At 43.0% G+C, this 27,283-nt stretch overlaps 3 protein-coding genes across 4 annotated transcripts in view; 2 read left to right on the top strand and 1 right to left on the bottom strand.

The window, feature by feature from the left end:
• The first annotated feature begins 6,434 nt into the window (after nucleotides 1–6,434).
• On the top strand, nucleotides 6,435–12,639 carry LOC135092089 (dnaJ-like protein 60). Of its 2 annotated transcripts, XR_010262737.1 has the most exons (7): nucleotides 6,435–6,593; nucleotides 7,116–7,255; nucleotides 7,574–7,667; nucleotides 7,831–8,015; nucleotides 8,602–8,775; nucleotides 9,195–10,460; nucleotides 10,523–12,639. XR_010262737.1 is itself a non-coding variant. In XM_063990297.1 (6 exons), the coding sequence occupies exons 2-6, from the start codon at nucleotides 7,152–7,154 to the stop codon at nucleotides 9,349–9,351; spliced, it is 714 nt and encodes a 237-aa protein (XP_063846367.1). In that variant the 5' UTR covers nucleotides 6,435–6,593; nucleotides 7,116–7,151; the 3' UTR covers nucleotides 9,352–12,639. The 2 variants fall into 2 exon arrangements, 1 of the variants encoding a protein (XP_063846367.1); XM_063990297.1 differs by having other exon boundaries at nucleotides 9,195–12,639.
• On the bottom strand, nucleotides 10,035–15,248 carry LOC135091976 (soluble scavenger receptor cysteine-rich domain-containing protein SSC5D-like). The gene is made up of 4 exons (XM_063990072.1): nucleotides 15,143–15,248; nucleotides 10,816–10,928; nucleotides 10,286–10,559; nucleotides 10,035–10,069 (listed from the first exon to the last, which is right to left on the bottom strand). The coding sequence occupies exons 1-4, from the start codon at nucleotides 15,246–15,248 to the stop codon at nucleotides 10,035–10,037; spliced, it is 528 nt and encodes a 175-aa protein (XP_063846142.1).
• A 357-nt stretch (nucleotides 15,249–15,605) lies between these two features.
• The window catches only part of LOC135092090 (NAD kinase-like), a 119,758-nt gene continuing 108,080 nt past the window's right edge, over nucleotides 15,606–27,283 (top strand). Inside the window, 1 exon segment of the mRNA XM_063990299.1 lies at nucleotides 15,606–15,830. Coding sequence (XP_063846369.1) covers nucleotides 15,730–15,830 — 101 coding nt within the window. The 5' untranslated portion in view covers nucleotides 15,606–15,729.

Consider the following 27,283-nt stretch of genomic DNA (forward strand, 5'->3'; position numbering starts at 1 on the left):
GCCGCTTTTGAGGGATATGTGAATTAACGCCTATCATTTTCATTGCTTTCTGTTTATAATCCCCCCCTCGTTTCCACACCTTCTACATCTAGTACTGCATGCAGTTACACCTACACCTCAATACACTCCAACCCACTTCCCCACACTTGTATCTAGGAGCTTATGTATCACAAAGCAAGTTTCAACATAACTGACATGCTTTTAACATCGTGGCCATTCCCCAAAACCCCCCAGAACCTTTCGTCTTACCTCAGGCAACCCACCTCTACCCTGACATCCCCTGACATCCTCCAACATGCCTACTGCATCCCCAAAATACCCCAAAGGAACCACAATCACACCAACATACAACAGAATCACCAACATATCACAGATCACTTCAGAAGACACCCAAACACATCTTAAAAACTCCAAAATACCCCTTAAAACCACCAAAACACACCCAAAACACACCCAAAACACCTTAAGTAGTAGTAGTAGTAATAGTAGTAATAGTAGTAGTAGTGTTAGGTTTGGTTCCTTACTAACTAGTGATAATGGTGATAATAATCTTAGTTTTTTCCTTAACTAATAAATAAATAACGTTACAGTACGGTACAGTTCCTAAACATATATCAAACAAGCTTTACTAGGCTAATATTAAGCTTTCTTCTCGTATTAGTAAAAAAATTCAGGTTTTTCTTATCCTAGTATTTTGTTTAAATTATTATTGTTACTGTGATTACTGGAGGGCATGTGTGGCCATAACACCCCAAAACACCCTCAAAACACCCCACAACATCCCAATGTACCCATAAAACTCCTCTAAATACACCCCAAATACACTTAAAACATTCAAAATACACCCAAAACACCTAACAACAAAATACGCCTATAACACACACACACACACACACACACACACAAAAAAAGCACCACACACCTAAACTCACCCAAAACACTTGAAAACACCCCAAATAAATCAACACATACTCAAAACCTCCCACAACAGCCTAAACACCCCGAAGTATACCCAAAACACACCAAAACATACCCCAAACACAGTCAAAACTCCCCACAACACTGCTAAATACATCCAAATCACAATAAAAACACCCAAAATATATCCAAAACACACCAAATATTACAAAGAAAGGCAGGCCAGTAAGGGCAACTAAGCTAAATAGCATTTTCCTGTTTTGCCTTCATTTCTCCTTTCTTTTTTCTCCTCCTCTATTTTTTCCTTATTTCTTCTTCCTACTACTATTATCTATACACCTGAGTTTAGAAACACATGGAAACATATGGAAAACACTGGAATTTACGCTAGATATAGATGAAGACAGACTGGAGCAGAGCGGGGTCCTGGGTCAGTGATGACGCCACAGGTGAGCTGCTGAGGGCAGGCTCGTTTACGTACGTAACGTATTTCATTTTGAAATTGACGCCTAGAAAAAATGAAGCTAGGCTCGAATGTCTTATATATTCTGACTTGACATTTACTTTAATTAATATCCACAATATCGTAGCATCTCCAACCTGAGTATTATTAAAAAAATATCAAAGTGAAATATAAAAAAACCGTTGGAACGTTTGACACCACTAATACCATTGAAAAGTCTACCAATTTTTACTTTACAGGAATTAAAAAAAACAAAAAAATATGAACTATCTTTTCAAACAATTAATAGTTACCTAGAGCCGGAAGTAATCAAATAAAAAATAAAAGCGTAAAAAAAAGTGTTGGAACCTAAACACGATTAAAAACCATAAAAAAAATCCATCCATTTTGACTGAACAGGAACAAACGACACTTTAAAAAATATGAACTATTTTTTCAGACAGTCCAAAGTTTGTTACAAGCTGAAAGAGAGAAATAGTAAAGCAAAAAATGTTAACATGTCTACTTTTAACAGGACTATAAATCGTTTTAAAGTCCACATATTCAATTCAATAAGATTAAAAAAAACACTTTAAAAATCATAAACGAGTTTTGAAACAACGAAAACTTCATTACAGTCTCAAATAAAAAAGCCGCCAACCGGGTTATGTAAAATTCAACCTAAAAACCGATCTATATTTACGTAAAAAACAGCAGCATATTCAACATATTTACTTAACAGAAGCAAGGAAAACACTCCAAAAGCAACTAAATATTTTCAGAAACCATAAAAATTACCATGGAAGGCGAAAAAAACCTTCAAGCAAAATACATAAAATACTGGAACCGACAAGCTGGAACAGGTAGAAATCCATCATGGCGGCCCTTGGCGGCGACCTCAGCCGGTAAGCCGATTGCCATTTTGCCTCAATTATTCTTTCATAACACCAAAACCAGGCAATGACGGATATATCTGACAGTGGATATAAAAGATGGACATATGGCTCTATTTTGTGATATGTTTGGCTTACAATAAGAGAGATATGCAGCAAATAATAGCTGATAATACTGACCGCCTGCTTCTACCTCAGCGGAGGGTTTGTTTACATTTTGACGATCCTTCAATATTTGGCTAAATTTCTAACTGTTTTCAAACTCAGATGTAAAGAAAACCTAAAAATAAATAAATAACTTAAAAAAATACCCAAAATAACAAATAATTAAGCAAATAAACAACTGAAAAGCACTACTGCCGGTGGGAGGGAGAGGGTGTTAAGGTGAAGGCCGTGAAGTTGATTGAGGTGAGAATGGATCCGCTGGACTCACCTTAGAGAGTCTTGCCTCTCTGGTGGTGCGTGGTGCAGGAAGAAGCTGTCGGGAACATGCAAACACTAGCCACTAGAATGTGTGTGGCAAGACTGAGCAGATCAGACCAAAACACTCCCATCAGCCCCTGCTCTCCCCAGCGCCACCTGCCCTCACTGGCTGTCCCTCAGCTTACCCTCCACACACACACACACACACACACGGACTGCTGGCAAAGTTGACATGTTATCATATAATAAGACAAATAATATAAATTTCCTTGCTTCCCCATCTTTAACCCCACTCACTAAGTAATACACCTCGCCTCCCCACTCTCCATCCCCTACGTGATATAACTCCCGGCTTCCCCACTCCCCTCACGAACTCCCTACCACAATTCCTGGCCTCCCCACCTTCCTGCTGGCACCACACCCAGATAACTAAGCAACCACCACTCTAATGACCCTGTAGTCTGCTCATTACTATATTTATGTATGTTACGGCTGTTAAGAGAGAGAGAGAGATTGTTGCTCATTTCACGTAACCCCTCGTCTTAAGTCACACACACACACACACACACACACACACACATTCCATAGCCAATATGTAATTTTTTCGCGAATATTCATATAGTGTGAAGAAGTAGGAAGCAAAATGAAGGAAGAGAAGGAGGAGGAGAGAAGAGGGGGGGAGGAGGCGGAGAGGAGGAGAAGGAGAGAGAAATAAGAGGAGGAGGAAGAGGCAGAAGAAAAAAAAATATATAGATAAGACGGTGTCTACAAACACACACACACACACACACACAAAAAAAAAAAAAAAATAGAGAATGAATGAAGCAAAATAAAGAAATCAATCAATCAAACACTCTTTGCAAACGAATTAACTAGCTGCTTTTCAGACACACACAGGCGTACCTAAAGGGGGGCGCGCACCCCATTTTACTTAGTACTGCCCACCATTACCCCCGTGTCTTCCTATCCTTGTGCCCCTTACCACTGAAAGCTGCCTCTCCTCTTCCTCCTCCTCCCCCCATCGATACCCTACCCCTGTGTCCCTCCTCTTCCTTCCGCCTCCCCACCATTCCTCCTCCTACTCCTCCTCCCTCGTATTTCTACAATGTTACCTCTCCTCCTCCTCCTCCCTACCACCACCAACATACACACGCACACACACTGACACTGCTACAGTTTGACCAGTCTCTCCGTGCCACCCTTCTGTTGTATTACTGGCATAACAAACAGTGAGTGAATTATGCATCTTAATTAACTAGTGTGTGTGCGTGTGTGTACGTGTGCGTGTGTGTGTGTGTGTGTGTGTGTTTGTTTGTGGAGAGAGAGAGAGAGAGAGAGAGAGAGAGAGAGAGAGAGAGAGAGAGAGAGAGAGAGAGCTGTCACTCGCTTCACGTGACCCCTTGTCTCCCTTACACACACACACATACACAGAATAGCCAATTTGTAATTTTTCATTAATATTTTCATAGTGTGAAGAAGTAAGAAATTAAAGGAAAGGAGAGGAGGAGATAGAGGAGGATAGAGGAGGAGGGGAGAAGGAGCAGGAGGCGGAGGGAAAGAGGGGAGGTGAATAAATAAATAAACGAAAATATTGACAAATATTTCTTCCGTAATATATATATATATATATATATATATATATATATATATATATATATATATATATATATATATATATATATATATATATATATATATATATATATATATATATATATATATGAAAGAAAGAAAGAAAAAAGAAAAAGGAATAAAGAAAGGAAATAAAGACAGCAAGAAAATCAAACAACCTTTGCAAATGACTTAAGACTAATTGCTTCCTAATCACACTGGCCTATCTAATGAGGGAAGCGCGTTCTTTCCGCTAGCCATATATCTGTGGATTGAATCTTGCACTGTCCTGAGCATCAGTCCTTTTAATTTACAAATTTCCTTATTGCTGTGCCAAGCTTTGAAAAGATCTATGATTGACTGTATTGTTTTGTTATCTGTATGTTTCCCACGTGTTGTTAAATCCACGGAAAACGTACAAAAACTCTGAGATATGTGAAGCGCGAGTTGCAACATTTAAACGTGTCGTAAGTTGAGAGGCACTTTTAAATTTGCGCGGAGATTTTTCGCACAAACCTGCACACCTTTCCTTACACAAAGATTTATGAAGGAGGAAGGGGACAATACATATGTGTGTGTACGTATGTGTTTACTGTAGCATTACTTGAAGATTTGTGAGGAAGGAGGAGGATTTAAGAGAGGAAAATGCAGTATAGATAGAACCTTTTCTACTAGAATTCTAAAAGAAGAGTACTTAGGAAAAGGCAAGACACTGCATGCAGCCTTCATGGATCTAAGAAAAAAAAAAAATGTGTAATACGATTGATAGAGAAGCTCTGTAAAATGTTCTTAAAATCTATGTCATAGGAGGACAGTTATTGGTATTTTATAAGAGACAGCAAGTGCCTGTGTGTGGGTGGACGGGGAGCTTGGCGAGGGTTTTGTTATAAGAGCAGGAGAGGAGTGAGGCAGGGACGCGTGATCATTCCATGGTGCTTCATTGTTTTATGGTATGGATGGCATGGGAGAGGTTAATGCAACGTTGGAAATGTTAGTGTAAGGCTGAGAGAATAGAGTGGGCTAGCAATGGCCGCAAGCTTGTTTGCTGATCACACTGTCTTACTAGCAGAGAGTGAAAAGGAACTTCAAATGCATTTATCTATAATGAATGCGTTGTTATTGATGTATAGTCAAATAATCAACATGAATAAGCTGAGTGCAGGTGTTGCGGCTATTTCGCTCCAGCACCTTTCCATCCTGTGGTTAAGGTCATTATGCAACTCTTAACTATGTGAAACCATCTGTCATACAATTTGATATATTGCATGCATGACTGCAACAGTTACTTGGAAAACAACAAACCATGAACTATATAATACTTAATAAAAAATAATAATAAATAAATAAATAAATCTTATATATTTAATGAAAATAAAAGCCATCAGAGTTGAGTAATCCACGATGCAAGTAAAATGGTATATATTGCATTAGTAAGGCAAGGAGGCGTAACTTACCCTCGGCCACATAACTGAACAGATTTCCGTAGTTGACGATACGTGAAATATATAAAATACTTGGATAATGTTTTGATATTCTCTCCTCGATATGGCGCGCAGCCGTAGTGGCGTTACTAGGGAGAAATTTTGACTCAGGAGCGATTTGGCACAACAGCGGCAACAGCGGGTGTCATTGGCAGTATCACCCAAATTTTAACTGTTTCTTTTTTTTTTGTGTGTGTGTGTGTGGAATTAACTCCCTCAAGGATGCAAAGAAGTTATAAAAATACATTTCAGAAGTATACATAATTGTTCATAGTTTGGGTGGTCTTGAGTCCCTTTTTCATGATTCTAGGAATTATTATCCAAGAAGTTATAAACATTGTATTGAAGAAGTATATATCATGATAATAGTCTAATTATATTCCTGGCTGTTAATGAATATTTTCAAGTTTTCCTGACCCTACATTATGTAACCATTATGTGAACCTGTACAAAACTAAGTATTACATAAACAATAACAAACCTTCGAATGTTCCCTTATGACCCATGACTCGGAATCTAGTTTCTATCTTATTTTACCTTAAACCCACAACTAACGAATAAAACACACACATAGTCACTTCAAAGCTTATAATTTCATCATGAATTGTCTTCAAGTAATTTTATAGTACATATTTAACAAGAAGCTAAGAATTAAACCATAAATTGAGTGTGGGGCAAGGATTCAGTGGCGGCTTAGCAGCAGCTGCTGTACCCCTTAACACTGAAAGTAGCAGGGGTAAAGTGAAGGGCCTACGCCTAATGGAATTTTAAAGGTCCCTGCCTCAGCCCAGCACGCGTGCCAGCCTTCAGTGCCGCCCAGACATGGTAAGGAGACCTAGTGGGTGCAGGGAAGGGAAAAGACTAGCTAGTTGTGGGGTTAGGTAAGAAGAGTTGCCGGGTGACCTTGGAGTAATTTTGTTTAATGGAAGCACGACATTCAATTAACATGACTGTCTTCATCTGAGGGTTAGGTTAGGTTCACATTTATTCACTTGATTAACATCCCAGCTGATCCTTTCTCTCTGCAGGTCATGGTTTGAATAAAGGCATCATACTTTGTCAAGAAATAAACAGCCAATGTCTGGAAATTACTAGGCTGATGTTACTTTCACAATACCTTTACATTTCATTGAAAGAAACTCATGGCAGTGCAGGAAATGCTCCTTCAGTTAAAGTATAAAATGCACTTGTAATTAAAATAATATAATACTTGTTCCTTTTATTTGAAGGTTTAATTATATCTTTTTTTCTTATGTTTTGCTGAATGCAGTGGTATGATTTATTTGAGTGTTTAATTACATCTTTTTCCCTATGTTTTGCTAAATGCATTGGTATGATTTACCTCAGTGTTGCACTGTGGTGCTGAGGTAAGCAGCGTGCAAGATGCAGAGTGAAACCCTGAAGCACGTGAGGGTGGGCAGGAGGCTGCTGATGAGCACCTGTGCCTGGCTGCGCTACACACACCCCTGTGCCTTCTCAACATGGAGGTGAGGCATGGGCCACTCTGGAAAGTGTTCTTGTTGTTTGGTGTGGTGTGTATCACTGATCTTCAAAGATAGTATTAGGTAGTGTATCGTTATGTCATCAATACCTAGAGATGGTATTACCTTGGTAGTGTTTCGTTATGTCAGGAATATCTAAAAATGGTCTTAGTAGTGTATTGTTTTTGTCATGTTATGCCATGAATACCTAAAGATGACAGTTAACAGTCAAACACCACATGTCCTGGATGTTAAGGTGATGTTTTCAATTTATTTATTAATCTGTTCGTTTATCCATTCTCATGTATTCACCTCGTCTTGCAGAATACTTCACCAGAACCATTACGAAGTGCTGGGGCTGGAGAAGACCTGCTCACCTGTTGAGATTAGGGAACAGTTTATTCGTCTCTCCAAAGAGGTGGGTGGCACCTCCCCAAGGGACAGTGTAGGAATTATTATTAACCTCAGATTTTTGGCATTGTCACCTTAGATTTTTGGCATTGTCTGCAAAATTAGTTTCTGTGTGTATATTTACTGTATTTCTTTCCTGTGATGGGAATCCTCGATTTATTTCCCTTCAGTGCCATCCGGACACAAACCCAGCATCTGAGTGTCACAAGGAGTTTGTAGCAATAAATGAAGCTTACTCTGTGCTCAGCAAACCAGGCCTGCGGAGAGCCTACGATGCTGAGCTGCAGGCAAGGCGCGTCAGCCCAGAGATGCACACCTATGGGGACATCAAGACCAATGCCCCCATGGGGAATGTGTAAGTACGGCCTCAGGGGAAGGCTGCCACATCACAGAGTTGATGCTTGACCTGTTGTGATGCCATGCACTTCTTCATTGTACTTGTTGGTTGACTTGGTAAGCTTTGTGTTTATTGAAAGAAACAAGTGTGATTAATGTGTTCAAGAGTTTCTGAGTGATAGGGAATGGGGATGAAATATGTAGCCAGGTAATTTATGAAAAAAGATGAAAGTGCAGAGGCGTGTGAAGGAAATCTGTGGAGGAAGTGATTGTTTGCACCAAGCCAGGCAAGGCTAGTGTGGGGGGATAAGGTGTGTACAGTCCTGGCCACCCTGTGGGAGGGAATTCTTGGAGGGAAAGAAGTGTCTGAAATATTGATAGATCTGTCAGATGGCTGTCATTCCTCATCATTTACTTTTGATACAGAACACAAATACCAGTATCCTAAATGAATATTTGGGATACTGGTAAGACAGTGTGATGTGCAGAAAGTAATAAGTAGGAGTCTGTTATGACAGAGTAGCACCACACAGTGCCAATAATCTTTGATAGCCAAAAGTCAGCGCTGTAATCAGTTAATTTCTGTATTTATTTTGTCGAAATAGAGTGTTTCACGACGACTCCCTGTGGGAACACCGGGATAAGACAGAGTTCTACAAGAACAAAGACCGCCCTTACTACGGGGTCAAGGGCGTCAAGAAGCTGCCAAACTCTTACATTGCTGCCGGGGCCGTCATCTTCATGGTGGTGGGCGCTTCCTTCTACTTCTACATCGCCAAGTAAGTGCCACCTCCTCCCTCACCGTGAACTGTACTTCTGCCTTGCCAAGTAAGTGCTGCCTCCACCCTCATTGTGAACTGTGGCGTAGCACCACCAAGTACATGTCACACTGCTTCACTCTCCTGCAGGACATGTGGGGAGGCAACACTGAATAAACTGGAGCTCCCTGCCAGCTTCTGTATTTCCTCCTTCCTATGACTTGAACTCTTTCAGGAGGGAGGTTTCAAGACACCCCCTAGTTATGGATAGTCCATTTTGACCTTTCTTCTGGGACTAGCACCTCTGTGGGCATTTTGTTTATTTTATTTTATTTATTTATTTATTTATTTATTTTTTTTTTTTGCCCCTGGCCAGTGTCCCTCTTTCATAAAAGAAAAGGGAGAATAAAAAACCTGTCACTCTCCTTACTCTCCCACAGGACGTCCTCTGACTATGCCATCGAGCAACTCAACATCCGGGACAGACTCGCCAGCCAGCACCACTCTGCAGTGAGGCAGAAAGCGATGGCTAACGGGAATGAGGTACAGATGGCGCTGCTCAGACAGAGGATTGAGGAAGCTGACCACAACAAGTGAGGAGTCGCTGCCAAGCCAAGAACAAAGTGGCTGAGTGGTCAAGGCATGGGGAAAGAGAATAAGGGAAATAGAAAGTAACAGAAAACAGTGAAAAGTGAACAGATCCAAAGACCCTGACAGCATGAAACACAAATCAGGGAGAGCCGCTGAAAAGGCCATTCCCCCGACCCACAACTGAACTGAATGGGTCTGTATGGCGGCCATTACCATCACTCTGTGGAATCTCAAATGTTCCAGGATTGTAAAGTGTTTCAGCCCAACCAGCTACTGAGTATCAGTAATTTGTAACATATCCGCTGTGTAAATAATTATTTTTTGACATACTGTGGTCGTAATCATCTCAAAATGTTTCCTGGTTGTGTTGTTGCGAGGTGTCCTGTTGCTGCTGCCCTGTGGGACCCTCTCGTGGCCACCTTGATAGGGATAGCTGGTGCCTGGCTCTCGACTCGACTGACTGACTGAAAGCTTCCTGGTCACTGTGTGTGTGTGTGTGTGTGTGTGTGTGTGTGTGTGTGTGTGTGTGTGTGTGTGTGTGTATGCATTTGTGTGTGTTTTTGATATAGGTGAACATATTTTAATACAGCAATCACAGCACAGAATACTTACATACTACTTTACCTGCATATTTAGTCACCACCATACAAGCATACTCAACATGCCATGCACACACCACCATTGAAGCATCAAGGTGTGGTGTTGGTGGGGTTGCCATTGGAAGCTGTGGTGTGGTGGTGTGGTAGTGTGGTGGCGTTCATGTACACTTCACTCCACTCAGGGCAGTGTCCATCAAGACGGCGCTAGACTCCAGTGTTTCTTGTCTCACTACCTCAAGTAAAACCCTACTCATTGATACCTGAGGCCTTAAGGTGCAATTAATAACTACATAACACTTATATGGCACAAAAAACAGTAAAAAACAGCCACACCCTCCTACAGCGTATTGTGGGTGTTGTGGCGCCAGTCCTGCCATGTGGGTGGTGTTGTGGGGTGTGTCCTGAGTGTATGTGGTGTTGTGGGGTGTGTTCTGTGTGTGGGTGGTGGTGTGGGGTGTGTCCTGTGTGTGTGTGTGGTGTTGTGGGGTGTTTCCTGAGTGTATGTGGTGTTGTCGGGTGTGTCCTGGGTGTGGGTGATGTTGTGGGGCATGTCCTGGGTGTGGGTGTGGTGTTGTCAGGTGTGTCCTGGGTGTGGGTGGTGTTGTGGTGTGTGTCCTGGGTGTGGAAGTGTATCAGGATCAATAATCATTACTACAAAGTCTCATATATTTTCTCACTAGGAACTTTAAAGTGTTAGGAGAATGAATGTAAAATGAGGCACATATTTACTTTGGAGTGTAGATAGGAAATATTTATTTTATTGAGTTAAAATATATATTGTGTTTGTCATTCTAGTGAATAAGCACTCTAAATTTTCTTGTAAATACTGATAATGTTGCTGCTTGTGATGTGATGCTTGTGTTTGCAGGACATAGGAGATAGCTTGTGTCTGCAGCAGGACATAGGAGATGGCTACCAGTCCTTCCTTGGGGTTTAAGAATGAGGCAGGACTGTAAGAGGCTATGTCTTCAAGGTTTTCATAAGCTGTAGATAGGAAACAGTTATCAGATCTTCCTCAGGTTTTCAGGATCTGGCAGGAGTGTAAAAATAACAATGTTTTTGAAGTTTTTATATAAATAGGAAACAGTTATTAGTCCTTGAGATCATAACTCTCACTGCCTGTGACACTATGATAGTTGCTCCTTCATGTGAGTGCACAAAACTGAACTGAGGAAAACTGAAACTATTGAAATATTTGAACTCTGTGATACATTATGAAATCACACAGCAGTTTTGCACCAGACCATTTTATGAACCTTGATGCAAAAACCACAGCAGCCAAAGGGGTTTGCATCAAGCTGGACTTAGAGTTTGGCGTAGGAGTGTCCGAGGGAGGGACAGCACGATAGCACTCCAGATGTGACTTGCCAAATCTCAGTGACTACCTAACAAATGTTTGACTCCTTGCCATCAGTGAGGTATTAGGATGACAGAGGCACCTGTAGGCATGAAGGAAGTGAATGATGGCCCCTCACACCAACCAGCCAGCCAGTGGTGACCTCAGCCTCCTAGCAGTGTCTACCTAACTGACTCCTTGCCATACATTTAGAGTGTTGGAGGCTGAGGGGACCATGAACTGAGTGGCTGTTCCCTTGTACCAAATAACCAATGACAATGCAACTCATGAAGACAACCAAGCATCACTAACCTCACTTCTGACCTACTGAAACACCTCCTCCTCCTCCTCCTCCTCCTCCTCCTCCTCCTCCTCCTCCTCCTCCTCCTCCTCCTCCTCCTCCTCCTCCTCCTCCTCCTCCTCCTCCTCCTCTTCCTCCTCCTTGACATTGAAAATACTCAGTCAATGTAAGTACAAACACACATTGGGTATTCTGTGGTCAGCCTATAAGGAAGAGAGAATATATTATGTTGGAAGTGATAGACAGAGATAGTGTGTGTGTGTGTGTGTGTGTGTGTGTGTGTGTGTGTGTGTGTGTGTGTGTGTGTGTGTGTGTGTGTGCTAGTGTGCAGTGACTGAGCTTTACATGTTTCCTGCCTCTGTTATCTCATCTATACTCAGTTTCAGGTATCTATATTTTTATAAGCTGTTCCTTTTTTTTTTTTTTTTTTTTCTTCCTTCCCTCTGCACATTGCACAAACGTTTTCCTTTTCTCAGTTACTTATATTTTGTGAACCTTTAGTCTCATCTTGTCCTAACAATAGTACATATTTTCTGTCTGTTTCTAGCTGTCCATTCATTGATGCATATATTGTTAAGGCGTATATATGTGTGTGTGTGTGTGTGTGTGTGTATAGTCATGAAGTGGCTGTTCCTCTTCCTCCTTTCTTCCTCTTCCTCTTCCTCCTCCTCTCTCAACACTTGATCCCAATTCTCTTTCCCTCTCCTCTTACAACTTTTCCTCCTGTCAGACTGCCCCATCTTTCCTTCCCTCCTCTCTTCCTCTTTCCTCACTCTTTACCTCTCCTCTCTCCCTCCTCCCTCCTCCCTCATTCCTCTTTCTACCTCCTCTCCTTCGCTCTTGTACCTCTTCTCTCCACCCTGTCTCCTTTCTCTTTCTACCTCCTCTCATTTCCTTCTTTCCTCCACTGCCTCCTCTGTATAAAATCCTGGCAGTTTTTCTTCACCAGTCCACAGTCTTTGTTACACTCGGTCCATCCCGACGCTCAGTGAAATGAGTGAAGGTTAGGCATTGCTTGGTTGCCTACTCGTGTATATCAATAAAATGTACTGTACTAAGATTGACACTTAATTGTACAAAGCCTGGTATATCTCTTGCTGTTTAGGTAGTTCTCAAACCTGATAAACCTGTTAGTATGTGTTATTATTTTTTATTTTTTATTTATTTTTTTCTCGTTTAACTGGCCTCTATTTTCTCTCAGTCTATCTGTCAGTCTCTCTCTCTCTCTCTCTCTCTCTCTCAATGACCACAATTTGCTCTGACCTAACCTCATTCTGACCTCTTGAAACACCTCCTCCTCCTCTTCCTCTTCTTCCTCCTCCTCCTTCAGATAGGCACGCCCTTTCTCAATCATGTGTTTTTCCTCCATCAGCAAATTAAGTTACATTTTTCTTGCATAATATTGAGGCCTCCAGATGAAAGGGAAGGTGGCGGCGGTGGTGGTTGTGATGGTGGTGGCGTCTCTCAAGGTTCGTGTTGTTGTTCTTGTTGTTTTGCTTTTAGAATGACAATGTATATAAGATAGGATGGACTCTCTCTCTCTCTCTCTCTCTCTCTCTCTCTCTCTCTCTCTCTCTCTCTCTCTCTCTCGTCATGTGGCATCAAATCTCATCCACACCCAAACATTACGAGGAAATGGTTTGCGAAAGGGATCTCTTAAGCAATCATTATTTAAACGACTCTCTCTCTTTCTCTCTCTGCAGGTGGCCTTGTCAATTTCTCGTTATCCCTTTTTCTTCCTCTTCTTCCTCTACCAAACATACATTAAGCACATTTTTCCTGGTGACGTGAAGTGAATATATTTTCACGCCGAGCTGCTTCCTTCGATCGACACTCTTAAGCTTGACAAAGTAATGCAAATATTATGCAAAGATAACTAGATAAGGAGACGCGGAGGCAAACTAATGCTAGGCTATAAAAGTTTGAGTGCGGTTTTGCCTTCTGCCAACAAGTCCTTTACACGAATTAGGATGAGAGAGAGAGAGAGAGGGGGGGGGAAGGAATAAAAAGAAAAGCAAAAAAAATAGGTAAATAAAGTGTTGTGTTACGAGGCTTTAGACTTTATGGGACTCTTAACAGCTTCAATATGTTACGTTGAAGTGATGTGTCTATCTTACTCTACCCACAGTTAGCTTTTATATTATGTTTCTTTTATTTTTCCTATTTCTTTTTCTTTTATTATCTTCTGTTTCTGTGTTACTATGCTAAATATTTTATTTCTATTTATTTCTCTTCTGTTTATATCTTACTATGCACGTTTAATAATTATTTTCTCTTATTCTCCATTTTTTTAAATTTCTTTTCTGTTTCTTGCTTACTTATTTTAAATGAACTTTTTTTTTTGTTTTTACAAGATTTATATTGGATTTTTCAATATTACGTATCAATTTTCTTTTTTTTAATATTTTCTTTTCTACCTTGTTACGTATCTTTACTCCTTCCACGCGCGTGCGTGTTTTCTCTCTCTCTCTCTCTCTCTCTCTCTCTCTCTCTCTCTCTCTCTCTCTCTCTCTCTCTCTCTCTTGTCTTACAATGTTCTCATTATGTATTAATAGTGAATAATTTTTTTTCTTATTTTTTCTATCTTATTGCTTAATAGCTTAACATTACTCCCTTTGTGTTTTTTTTTTCTTGGATTCTCTCTGTATTTTTTTCCCCATGTTCAAGTGCAAGAAGATTTTCTTTCATCATTATACGTATCAATACTTTTTTTTTGTCCCCTTATCTTGCTACATCTTAACATTGTACCTTTCGTTTCTTTTTCTTTTTCAACTTGCATTCTTTTCTTTTTACAACGTCAATAGAAGTGTTTTTCACAGATTTTTTTCTTATTTTCTTTTAGCACTATATTGCGTTACCAGTGACCTTCAGTTAGTGGCTCTTGTGATAGCTAGACTTTTTTTTTTCATATTGGATTTTGTTACCTTGATCATTTACCACTCAGCAGGCCTCTCTCTCTCTCTCTCTCTCTCTCTCTCTCTCTCTCTCTCTCTGCACTTATTGTGAAAACCTTGCTACTTTTGTTAACTTCCCGGGTCATGGGAGGAGGGAAGGTTGTGCGTGGTGGGCGTGAGGCGCGTCTGGTTGCGTGGGCGTGGTTTTATGGGCTCAGTGGGAGGCTGGGGTGTGGGTAGTATTACGGACGCGTTGTAGCGTGAAGGGGCGGGGCGGGGGAGGCAGTGGGCGGGGCGGGGCGGCAGGGGGCGGGGCGAGGGGCGGGAGTATGGTATCAGCTGAGAGAGAGTCACTCAGATCGTCAGTTTCGGCCAAGCCACGCCAGTACGCACGCGCGGCTCTTCATGTGTGCGTGTTTCCCTGTGTGTATGTGTATGTGTGTGTGGATGCGTGGATGAGTGCTTGAGTGAGTGCGTCTTGCCCTCCACCCCGGCCTGGCGTGCGTGTGGAGCGAGTGAGGCGGGCGGAGGGTGGCGGTGGGTAGGAGGGCAGGTCGGCGGGGTAAGGGTGCTAGCTGTCTGAATGTAGGTCGTGCATATGCAAATCTAGACACGCCTCGCTGAGCTTTTCGTTGCAGTCATGTTTCTTGTTCCGAAATGTATTTACATCCGGAGGCTTCCACGCATTCCATTTGTCTCTTGTCTCGCTGTAGCCAAGCACTCGCTGGTCCCTGCAGCTCAGTCATGGCTTGGCTTGACTTATCTGGAGGCATGTATTGACCCCATAACTAGATCTGGTTCAAGTGATATAATCGAGGCATTAATCAGGATGAGCTGAATGTGAAGGTCGTTAAATGCTAAGTGGTGAAGGCTGGGCGCCGCGGGATGTCATTATCATTCTTGCTTGTCATCTGTTCGATTTGAAATCTGGCGGCGGGAGACAAGGGCTACGTGGCTAAGAAATTATATTACATCTTACCCATTAGCCGTCCTATTGATAACAAACACTTAAAAAAAAACATCATGATAATAATTTCAAACTTAATCCAACACTTATGTATTTCAGGGATGATATAAAAAAAATATATTTTAGGCAGCGACATGTAAACAAACCCACGTGTGATCGAGTCAAGAGAGAGAAAGAGAGAGATAAAGAGCGTTGCGTCAGTCACCCCGGCTGTTCAGGAGTGTGAGGAGCGGGAGGGAAGGATCAGTGCCAGGACAAGGAGGACGAGGAAGACAAGGACAGCCACCATGAACGAGGATGAGATGCAGTTGGCTCAGGCCCTTGCCAAAATGGGTGGACCACGCACTCCTATGGCGGCCAAACTGAAGAACAAACTGCAGGGCTTTCGGTGAGTTGTTCTTGTTCTTGTTCTTGTTCTTGTGTTATTTTGATTGTTATGGTGTATGGTGACTGGATTTTAGCGCTGTTATTTTGTGAGTAGAAGAAAAACGGGAAGAGGAGGTACAATAGTGATGATGATGATGATAATGATGATGTGACAAGGCTAAACATTATTATACGTACTGTATTTGAAGGAATCAGTAGAATAAAACAAATAGATAGATAGGGAAGTGAATAAACAAGCGAAGAAATTAATAAACACATTCATCACAGTCAGCAAAACCTGTTATGTTATAAAAAGATGTGACGTGAGAGATGAGAGAGAGAGAGAGAGAGAGAGAGAGAGAGAGAGAGAGAGAGGATGAGAGAGAGAGAGAATCTTCAATCTACGTGATGACAATACACGTGTCAGATTAAAAAGTACAAAAGAAATATATATTGTAAGAAAATCACGTAACAAGACAGAACAATGTTACGGTGATATTGTAGTTATTATTGTGGTTATGTGGGACAATAATTCACTGCATTACTTCTTAGACTTCAAACCTGAAAAAAGAGAGAGAGAGAGAGAGAGAGAGGAGAGAAGAGGAGGAGAGAGGAGAGAGAGAGAGAGAGAGAGAGAGAGAGAGAGAGAGAGAGAGAAGACAAAGAAAATCACTTATAGAAGGAAAAATCTGAAATTGTTGAGTATTTTACATCTGTAGTTCACTGATAATCATTCACTGCAATGCTTCATAGATTTGAACATTAAATAAAAAAAAATACTGACAGAAAATAAATAAGAGAAAAAATGGGAAGAGAATATTACGTATAAATGAAAGAAAAGAATGAAAATTATGGTAAAGTATTTTTTTCTGTACGTTACTGGCAATAAATCCAACGACTTTAGTGCCTAGAACGAAAAAAAAAAGAAGACAAAAGAACAAGAAATAAAGGAAAAAAATAACCGAAATAAGGAAAACAATCTGAAACTATGTAAATAAACGTAATACCAGTACCTAAAAATAAAATAAATAAACAAGTGAATGAAAATAACAAAAGAGAAAAATAAAAAGAGAAAAATGAAAGTGAAAGAAACTCACGAATAAGGTAAGAAATCTGAAATTTTCCAGCGACACACTTAACGACATGACGTGAGGTAACGTTAAGAATATGGACGTGAAATATGCAAGACTGGTGGTGGTGGTGGTGGTGGTGGTGGTGGGTGACGGGCCAAAGGGGTTGGGAATGATGATAGTGATGATAATAATGGCGATGGTGGTGATGATGAGGCGTGACTCGCAAGAAGAGGATTTTGAGGACAAGATGAAGGGAAAGATTAATGGCGGGAAATGTAATATAGTGAAAAATGATGCCCAAGAGATAGTGAAGAATAGAGATGGTTAATTTTGTTTTCCTCATCTAAGTTACGAGCTTATTATTATTATTATTATTATTATTATTATTATTATTATTATTATTATTATTATTATTATTATTATTATTATTATTATTGTTTAGTTAGATTAGGTTAATTAGTAGTAATGGTGGTGGTGATAGTAGTGGAGATGGTGGTTGTGGTAGTGGTGGTGGTGGTAGTGGTAGTGGTGGTGGTGCCCTCCAGTCTGTAGTTCGGAAATGGTGATGCTTCTCTCCGTCCCTCATCATCACTGCCATCACCACTAACACCAGGCCTTTCATTGCATCACCACCACCACCACCACACTCACCTCTCGCAGCCCACTCTGTCCTCTCTCTCTCTCTCTCTCTCTCTCTCTCTCTCTCTCTCTCTCTCTCTCTCTCTCTCTCTCTCTCTCTCTCTCTCTCTCTCTCTCTCTCTCTCTCTCTCTCTCTCTCTCTCTCTCTCTCTCTCTCTCTCTCTCTCTCTCTCTCTCTCTCACCTCACACCTCACACCTAGTCACGACTCTCGCACCAAGGGAAAAAAAAGTAATGATGGAAAAAATAATAAATCTTACAAACTTTACAACCTCGACGAAAGAAACTTTACACTTTAGAGAGAGAGAGAGAGAGAGAGAGAGAGAGAGAGAGAGAGAGAGAGAGAGAGAGAGAGAGAGAGAGAGAGAGTTAGCTAACCATGATATATGAACAGAAAAAAAAAAAGAATGATGGGTGATAAAAATATAAACAGCAAGGCAGAATGAACGTAAAGGAAAGGATAGATAATATAAACAGACATGAGAATTATAAAAAAAAAATGCAGGAAAGAAAACTGTGATGAAAATATACAAAGTGAGATAGAATGAAGGAGAAATAATGCACAGATATAACTAGCATACGTAAAACAACAACAACAACAATAACAACAACAACAACAACAACAACAAAAATAAAGAAAACTGATGAAGATAAAAAAAAATGCACTGGAAAAGGAAACTATGATGGAAAAAAAAGAATAACCATAAAATGAAAGAATAAAGGGCAAGGATAGATAGAATGCGGAAATTACGAAAACAAAAAAACACTAAGAAAAGTATGACGAAAATATATAATAAAAAAAAAAATGTACAGAAAAAGAAAACCATAACGAAAAAAAAAAAGATAGAATAAACATAAGATTAAAAGAGAAATGTAAATTGAATGGGTATGTAAATTATGAAAAAAAAAAATATATAAAGAAAGTATGATGAGAATAAAAAAAAGAAAGAAAACGTACAGAAAACGAAACTGTGATGCATGCAAATATAAAAAAAAAGAGAATAAACATAAAATAAAAAAAGAAAAATATAAAAAATACGTAAAATATGAAAAAAGAAAAGAAAAAAAAAGAAAAAAAAACAAGCTGAGTGTAGTAACAGAACACTCAAGGCTGAACTAAATCAACAGTTAAATTTCCAAACCCAGTGATCATCGTGGCTCTGGCCGGCATAGCTTGTCGAATGTGCGCTCAACCTCCAAGTGTCCCGTGTGGGTTCGATCCCCGGCGAAAACCAGATGGGGAAGGAAGATCGGGGGGGGGGGAGACAGAGAGTGAGATGTGGGGATGGAATTGTGGAAGAACCGTAAAGGGTGGCAGGCACAGAGGAGGAGGAAGAAAGGGGTTCGATTCTCTCTTATAGGAACTTTGGAACATACGAGTATTCTACATCAGTTTCTATATTACGTTGTGATAAGAAGATATAGAGTATGTAATAATGCTACTGTGATCATTACCGCTACTACTGATACTACTACTACTACTATTACTACTAAAACCACCACCACCACCACCTTTTTTCTTCTTCTTCTACTTCTACTTCTACTTTTTTTTTCTTCTTCTTCTTCAGCCGCTTCCCAAGAGTGAGTGGTTGGCGCCATGCACGAGTCTCTTCCAGGTGTGTCTGTCCCTTGCATCTTCCTCTGTGCCTCCCATCCCTTGCACCTCTACCACAGTTCCAACCCTCCACTTCTTCCCTCAATCTTTTTCCCACAGTTGCCACCACTACAACGGAAATAAACTTTAGAGTGCATAATAAAGGTACTGTACGACTATCACCACCACCACCACCACCACAATAACACAGACACCCCGCGGCCTCATCCATCTCACAGTCACACAGCAGACCGGCAACAAACGAGTCTCGGTGGGGCGGCCGGATCCTCCCAGCAGATAAAGACGTGAGCAATAACAGTATAACATAACAATAACTTAACAACAACATGCCGGAGAGAGAGAGAGAGAGAGAGAGAGAGAGAGAGAGAGAGAGAGAGAGAGAGAGAGAGAGAGAGAGAGAGAGAGAGAGATAATAGCAACATGACTGGCTGGACACTTCTGTAATACTCAAGGGTAAACAATATTGATGGCTATATATTCTATGGTACACACTTCAGCACCATCACCCCACCATCATCCCTTCACCGCCCGTCACCGCCCGTCACCGCCCGTCACTGCTTGTCATCACCCACTAGGAGGCCGCGCGGATGACGGATGAGGGTAGCCTGTCTTGTTGTGAACGTAGTAGTTTATGTTGTCTTAGATTGAAGGGGTCGATAAATTTTGTGGCAGTACTTTTATTTATCATCCAGTGTTATAGTCTCTCTCTCTCTCTCTCTCTCTCTCTCTCTCTCTCTCTCTCTCTCTCTCTCTCTCTCTCTCTCTCTCTCGTTTTCTTCGTCCTGTTTTTTTTTCTAGATTTTGGTTTGTTTTGTTGTTTTTTAAAGTTATGTAAGTCGGATTTTCTGTTTTTTTCCTTTGGTTTTCCGTTTCCTTCGTTCGTTCGTGTGTGTGTGTGTGTGTGTGTGTGTGTGTGTGTGTGTGTGTGTGTGTGTGTGTGTGTGTGTGTGTGTTTATTGAATTTTTGCTCACTTGTTAAATTTCTTTGTCGTTTTTTTCTATTATTTTACTTTCTTTCTTTCTTTTCTTTTCTTTTCTTTTCTTTTCTTTTCTTTTCTTTTTTTCTTCCCTCCTCTTCTTCTTCTTCTTCTTCTTCTTCTTCTTCTTCTTCTTCTTCTTCTTCAAATTTTTCTTCTTTTTTTTTCTCCTCCTCCTCCTCCTCCTCCTCTCCAAAAATCAAAAGACGATACTCATTACCACCACCACCATCATCATCATCATCATCACCACCATCGCCATAACCATCATCATCATCATCATCATTATCATCATCATCACCATCATCATCATTATTATTATCATTATTTTTTGTTTTCGTATTCTTACCGAAGATTTTCCTTACACTGTTTTCTCATGTGGATTTTTTTATTCACACACACACACACACACACACACACACACACACACACACACACACACACACACACACACACACACACACACACACACACACACACACACAGAGTTAAAGAGACACCCTAGATAAGACAAGAATAAATTAATTGACATACATACGAGGAGGAAGACTAGACATTTGCTTAACCCTTCCCGGTACAATGTTTGTCTCGCTATCAAAATGGTTAATCTTGGGGTGGGGACGCGAGTATGTGTGTGTGTGTGTGTGTGTGTGTGTGTGTGTGTGTGTGTGTGTGTGTGTGTGTGTGTGTGTGTGATTAGTTGCTATTGTGATTACTGCTTTATTGTTGTTGTTGTTGTTGTTGTTGTTGTTGTTGTTGTTGTTAGTAGTGGTGGTTGTGGTAGCGGTGATGATAGGAGAGAGAGAGAGAGAGAGAGAGAGAGAGAGAGAGAGAGAGAGAGAGAGAGAGAGAGAGAGAGAGAGAGAGAGAGAGAGAGAGAGAGAGTAAATAAACAAGAGATACTCGTAGATGGATAAGATAAGGGAAGACACACACACACACACACACACACACACACACACACACACACACACACACACACACACACACACACACACGAGCAGATAAATAAACAAACAGATAAAGGACTTGATATATAAATAAATCATAGAAAAATTAATATATAAAATAAACAGATAAACATTGGAAGTTATAAGTTTTGCAAGGAATAGTTACGCTTAAATTATTATTATTATTATTATTATTATTATTATTATTATTATTATTATTATTATTATTATTATTATTATTATTATCATTATTATTATTTTACTTTTAGATCTTAACCAACGTATTTACAAGAATCAAGTTAGTGAAGGATTTAAGCAGTAATACAAAATCTCACCAAAATACCAAGAACCAGTATTCAGAATCGCTTTTCTCGCCCCAAAACTATTTTCAAAGGCCACAGAGATGCATTACCCGGGTTCTCACGAGTGTTTCTTCTGCTAATGATGTAAATATCTTGTTTATCTGTCACTGGAACCATAAAAACACCATTTAAAACACGTGCAACATCAGCTAGAGCTCTTTGAATGTAGTGGAGGTGCGGCGCAGAAGTGTTTCAAAATATTGTGCTTTGTCATAATCTAAACTCGTCAACTAGTAATTTTCAAGGCTGTAGAGATGATTAGCCTGGTTCTCAAGACTGTTTCTCCTGCCAGCAATGTAGAAACGTTGTCAATCTGTCACTAGAAACCTTAAAAAACACTCTTAAAAACCCGAGTCACTTCAACAAGAGCCCTTTGAAAACAGTGCAGAAGCAAAGCAAAGGTGACTCAGGATACAGGCAACAGATGTGAGGAAATAAGAAAAGATAAGCAGATTAAATGAGCCTCCCCTACTCACCTGGGAAGCAACGAAGGGTGGCGGCAGGAGAGCAAGGGTATTGAATGGTCACCTGAGAGAGGCAGGTAATCTGTGTCACCTGAAGAAGATTACAGGTAGAGGATATAGTGGGCTTAGTGGCAGGTGTGTGTGTGTGTGTGTGTGTGTGTGTGTGTGTGTGTAGATGGGGAGCGGGAGACAGAGATAGATAGATAGATAGGCAGATAGATAGATAGATAGATAGAAACATACAGACATATAGATAGATAGATAGATAGATAGATAGATAGAGAGAGAGAGAGAGAGAGAGAGAGAGAGAGAGAGAGAGAGAGAGAGAGAGAGAGAGAGAGAGAGAGAGAGAATAACGTGACTGTCCTTTACACACACACACACACACACACACACACACACACACACACACACACACACACACACACACACACACAAAGAAAACAAAATCAATGAGACAAAGAAATAAAAGTAACAAAAAGAAAGAAAGAAAAAAACTTAACCACATAATTTATTTGTTAGCTTATTTACTTCGTTGCTTCCTTGCTTGTTTATTTATTCATTTATGGAGAGGGAAGAAGTAAACACACACACACACACACACACACACACACACACACACACACACACACACACACACACAAAATGAGATAGAGGTTTGCAGCAAGTTCTGAACAACCTATTACTGAGAGAGAGAGAGAGAGAGAGAGAGAGAGAGAGAGAGAGAGAGAGAGAGAGAGAGAGAGAGAGAGAGAGAGAGAGAGAGAAGTGAGGGGGAAGGAGCGTGCAAACCGTCATATCTCTCTCTCTCTCTCTCTCTCTCTCTCTCTCTCTCTCTCTCTCTCTCTCTCTCTCTCTCTGTTAATGAGTTTGTATTACTGTGAGTGGGTGACTGAGTGAATGTAAGTGAGTGAGCGAGTGAGCGAGTGAGAGAGGAGGGAAGGGAGCGGAATAGTCTTAATTAAAGGGAGTAAGAGTCAAATGAAAAAAAGTGAGTGAGTGAGTGAGTGAGTGAGTGAGTGAGTGAGTCAAAAGGTTCGTACACATTTACAATACAGGTTTGCGTGTGTGTGTGTGTGTGTGTGTGTGTGTGTGTGTGTGTGTGTGTGTGTGTGTGTGTGTGTGTGTGTGTGTGTGTGTGTGTGTGCATACTCTCCCCCCCAACCCCCCTCCTCATAAATCACCTCACCCATACTCACCTGCTGACCTCCCCCCTTCTTGCCTCTTTTTCACCCCCCCACTCCTCCTCCTCCTCCTCCTCCTCCTCACCTTGTTCATTCCCTTACGGCCCCATAAACATTGCCTGGAGGAGGAGGAGGAGGAGGAGGAGGAGGAGGAGGAGGATGAGGAGGAGGATGAGGAGGAGGAGGAGGTGTTGGAGGTGGAGGAAAAGATGAATAGATGATGATGGTGATGATGCTGAGCTGAAGAAAAGAGTTGATGAAGAGTAGGAGGATGGAGGAGGAGGAGGAGGAGGAGGAGGAGGAGGAGAAGGAGGAGGAGGAGAAAGAAGAAGAAGAAGAAGAAGAGGAAGAAGAGGAAGTTTTATGTATGAGTGAATGAATCTGAAGACGAATCTAATAAATCTTATCGTTGTGTGGTTGTTAGCTAGTTGTGTGAACGAGTGAATGAGCGAGACTTGTGTGAGGCATGAATACGTGTATGAGTGAACGAGCTAGGCTTCAGTCATAAGTGTTAAGTGGAAGTGCGCGGCCTGGCGCCGGGAGATCACCTACCTCCAGCCTTCTGTTCACACCTTCTGTGAATAAACACCTGCACTGTTACCTGCGTTTCCTGTGCCCCTGCTGGTCAAGAGTCGAACATGGCGCAGTGAGTAGGATCAGGACAAGGCTGCAGTGGGTACGGCGCAGAATGGAGAAGCAGTTGGAGGCGCTGGCTGCTCTGCTAGCGCGACAGTCGGAGCAGAGTCAGGCTCGCGAGGAGCGTTTAACCCAGCTGCTGGAGAGAGTGGGGACACAAGCTCCCAGTCGCACCACGGCGAGCAATGAAGGCGAAACCACAGCCTGCAGCACGTCTACCCAGGGCGCGAGGTTCCCGACGTCCGCCACCATCATTCCTCACTTAACGGCGTCAGCATCTTTACGTGAGTTCGACACGTGGCGCCATAAGTTTGAAGGATACGTAACCCTCGCCAGGATAGACTGTCTCTCCCTGGCTGAGCAGAGGGCGGCACTCGCTGCTGTCCTAGACGACGAGTGGACCCGTACACTTCGCTACGGGATAAGCTTACCGAGAGACGCGGAGTTAAGAACCATCCTCGATGCAATGTGTGAGTACCTGCGAAGCCAGCGCAACATCATCATGGATAGAAGAGACTTCTACTCCCGCGTGCAAGAAACGCAAGAAGGTTTTGACGACTTTTTATGTGCTGTAAAGGAAATCGCCAATTTCTGTGACTTTTGCGACCAGTGCATAAACCATCAGCTGCGTGACAGAATTGTCGTTGGGACACGAGACGAAGTGGCTCTGAAACGCATGCTGGAAAACAAGAAACTCACCCTTGAAAACGCCATAGATATTTGCAGAGCATCAGAGAGCGCTAACCAGTGTAGTGCAGTACTAAGGGGCGGCTCTCACTCTTCGAGCCATGGTGTGAACGCTGTCTCGAACTACAGGAAGGGCAGTTTCGGGGCTCAAGCCCCACGGGCTGTTATCGTTGTGGCAAAGATTGTCGCAGTGACAAAAGGGGATGCCAGGCAATAGATAAAGTGTGTCGTAACTGCGGGAAAAGAGGGCATTTTGCGAGTGTATGTCAGCAGACAGTGAGGAAACGACGAGGAGCTTCGAGGAGTTCCTCAACTGTCTCTCCTCATCGCGGTGCAGGCCCGAGGCGGGGAGCCAGTGCCAGTGTATACCAGCTCTTATCAGGCGTATACACAAAGACGGTGACGGCACGACCTGCGCCCCAGGTGCTCATTACCGCCACACATCCCGCTGGAAGAGACAAGATTACGTGGACTCCTGACTCTGGGGCCGAAACGACCGTTATTGGCCTCGACACGGCAACACTCCTTGGAATCCCGCCCTCCAGCTTGGCGCCCGCTGATGGTGATGGACTTTATGCTGCCGGTAATCACCCCCTCACCTGTGTAGGAACTTTCTCGTCGCACTTGCAACTGGGCGACAGGGAAGCTGAGACTGTTGTGAGCGTGGTGAAGGAGGTGAAGGGGGCGCTGCTTAGCTGGTACGATTCCATCGCTCTCGGAATCCTCCCCGAAGATTTTCCGGCTCAAATCCGACCGCTACGCAGGGAAGAACAGCACACCGGCAACAGCTCCATCAAGTACCCGACCGCCTCGCAGCCACCTCTATCTACGCCCACAAAAGTGATCAGCTGGCCTCATTCCTACGACCTGTCGCCACAGCAGCGTGCGGGGCACGCTGCTGCTGTGATCAAGGCCTTTCCCAGCGTCTTCGAAGCAAAGGAAGGTTTACGTGCAATGGCTGGTGGATCCATGGCCATCGAGTTGACAGACTGTGTGCCCGACGCCCTCTCACGTGCTCCAGTACAGGACCCAGTGGAGGAAGAGGATGCTGCTACTTCTGGTGACCTCGACCCTCTCCACTCAGCGGTCATCTCAGCGTTATCTGCCACCAATGAGGACGGCGTCCGCTTAGCACCACTCCAGGATCAGACTGTGGAAATGGTACGTGCCGCAGCAGCAAGAGACGGGGAGTACTGCTTGCTCAAGAACGTCATCATCGAGGGCTTCCCTGATCATTGCCACGACCTCGATCACCGCTTGCGTACGTACTGGCCGGTGCGCAGTCTGCTGGCCGTAGACGACGACCTGGTGGTTTACGGGCCGAGGCTTCTTATTCCTCACAGCCTCCGCCGAGAAACACTAGAGCGACTCCATGACAGTCATCAGGGGATGGAGCGCACCAAGCGACGGGCCCGACAAACGGTGTACTGGCCTGGTATGGACAGAGACGTTGAGAACGTCGTTTCTGGATGCTCACTATGCCGTCCACTCCTACCAAGCCAAGCCAACGAACCTCTCTGGCAGGACACGGACACACCCAGCAGGGTGTTTGAGTCAGTTTCTGCAGACTACTTCCACGCAGCAGGCCGTACATACCTCGTGTATGTAGATCGCTTGTCTGGGTGGCCTCACGTGTCTGCATGCTCACGTCCAGCATCGGCTGATCAGCTCGTTCGTGTCCTTCGGGGTGTGTTCGCCGACACGGGCGTGCCTGTTCTCCTGAGGACTGACGGTGGACCGCAGTTCACTTCTTCATCGGTACGGCGCTTCCTGGCTCGATGGGGGTGGAGCATCGTGTATCTTCACCTCATTATCCACGCTCCAATGGTCACGCCGAGGCAGCGGTCAAGTCCGTGAAGAAGCTGATCCTCACGACCACACAGCAGGGACACCTGGACGAGGATGCGTTCGCTCGCGGGTTGCTGGAACTGCGCAACACTCCGAGGGCGGAAGGGCGATCACCAGCACAAGTCCTCTTCGGTCATCCTATGAGGTCCTGTGTCCCGGCTCATCATCGCTCATACGCTCAGCAGTGGCAGCGCGCTGCTGATGAGTGCGACGCCAAGGCAGAGCGACTGAGGAAGAAAGCGAAACTTCGCCACGACGCGTCCGCCCGTACTCTTCCTCTCCTGCACCTCGGTGGCCACGTCGACGTTCAAGATCACACGACAGGCCTCTGGGATCGCCTGGGTGTCATCGTGGCTGTTGGGCGAAGGAGAGACTACCTCATCAAGATGGGCAGCGGTCGCGTGATGTGGCGTAATAGAAGACACCTACGCCCACACAGACCTCTTGCTCCCCTTCCTGTCGAGCAGCACACCGCTCATGGCGGTGCAGCGCTTCAGCATCAGGGTCACGAGGAACACCACCATCCCGGCAGCCCGGAGCATCAGGGTAACGGGGTACACCGTGGCCGAGAGCAACCAGAGCGTCGAAGCAGCCGACAGCGTAGGGAGCCGAGACGACTGCAGGTGCGGTGGCACCGTAGCACCTACGATTAGTCGTACGTGTTCATTGTACGCTGTGTTTGTTTTGTGTATATGTACCGTGTTTTCTGTACTTCAATCATTGTAACTTTGTTTCATGTGTTACGGTAGCCATAACAAAGATAAGGAATCTTCCTTATGTCTCGGGGGAGGTGTGTGGTTGTTAGCTAGTTGTGTGAACGAGTGAATGAGCGAGACTTGTGTGAGGCATGAATACGTGTATGAGTGAACGAGCTAGGCTTCAGTCATAAGTGTTAAGTGGAAGTGCGCGGCCTGGCGCCGGGAGATCACCTACCTCCAGCCTTCTGTTCACACCTTCTGTGAATAAACACCTGCACTGTTACCTGCGTTTCCTGTGCCCCTGCTGGTCAAGAGTCGAACAATCGTTTTCCTCCTCCTCCTC

This window comes from Scylla paramamosain, chromosome 39 (genome assembly GCF_035594125.1).
Source record: "Scylla paramamosain isolate STU-SP2022 chromosome 39, ASM3559412v1, whole genome shotgun sequence".
NCBI lineage: Eukaryota > Metazoa > Arthropoda > Malacostraca > Decapoda > Portunidae > Scylla > Scylla paramamosain.

What these genes read in the sequence shown, in the direction of transcription:
- LOC135092089 (XM_063990297.1), top strand. Translation starts at nt 7,152, where the DNA reads ATGCAGAGTGAAACCCTGAAGCACGTGAGGGTGGGCAGGAGGCTGCTG. An exon ending in TGTGCCTTCTCAACATGGAG is followed by an intron (nt 7,256 to 7,573) that starts GTGAGGCATGGG and finishes CTCGTCTTGCAG; the next exon opens with AATACTTCACCAGAACCATT. An exon ending in TTCTACTTCTACATCGCCAA is followed by an intron (nt 8,776 to 9,194) that starts GTAAGTGCCACC and finishes ACTCTCCCACAG; the next exon opens with GACGTCCTCTGACTATGCCA.
- LOC135091976 (XM_063990072.1), bottom strand. Translation starts at nt 15,248, where the DNA reads ATGCCTCCAGATAAGTCAAGCCAAGCCATGACTGAGCTGCAGGGACCA. An exon ending in AGACACAAGCTATCTCCTAT is followed by an intron (nt 10,560 to 10,815) that starts GTCCTGCAAACA and finishes TTCCACACCCAG; the next exon opens with GACACACACCACAACACCAC. An exon ending in CACAACACCCACAATACGCT is followed by an intron (nt 10,070 to 10,285) that starts GTAGGAGGGTGT and finishes ACCACACCACAG; the next exon opens with CTTCCAATGGCAACCCCACC.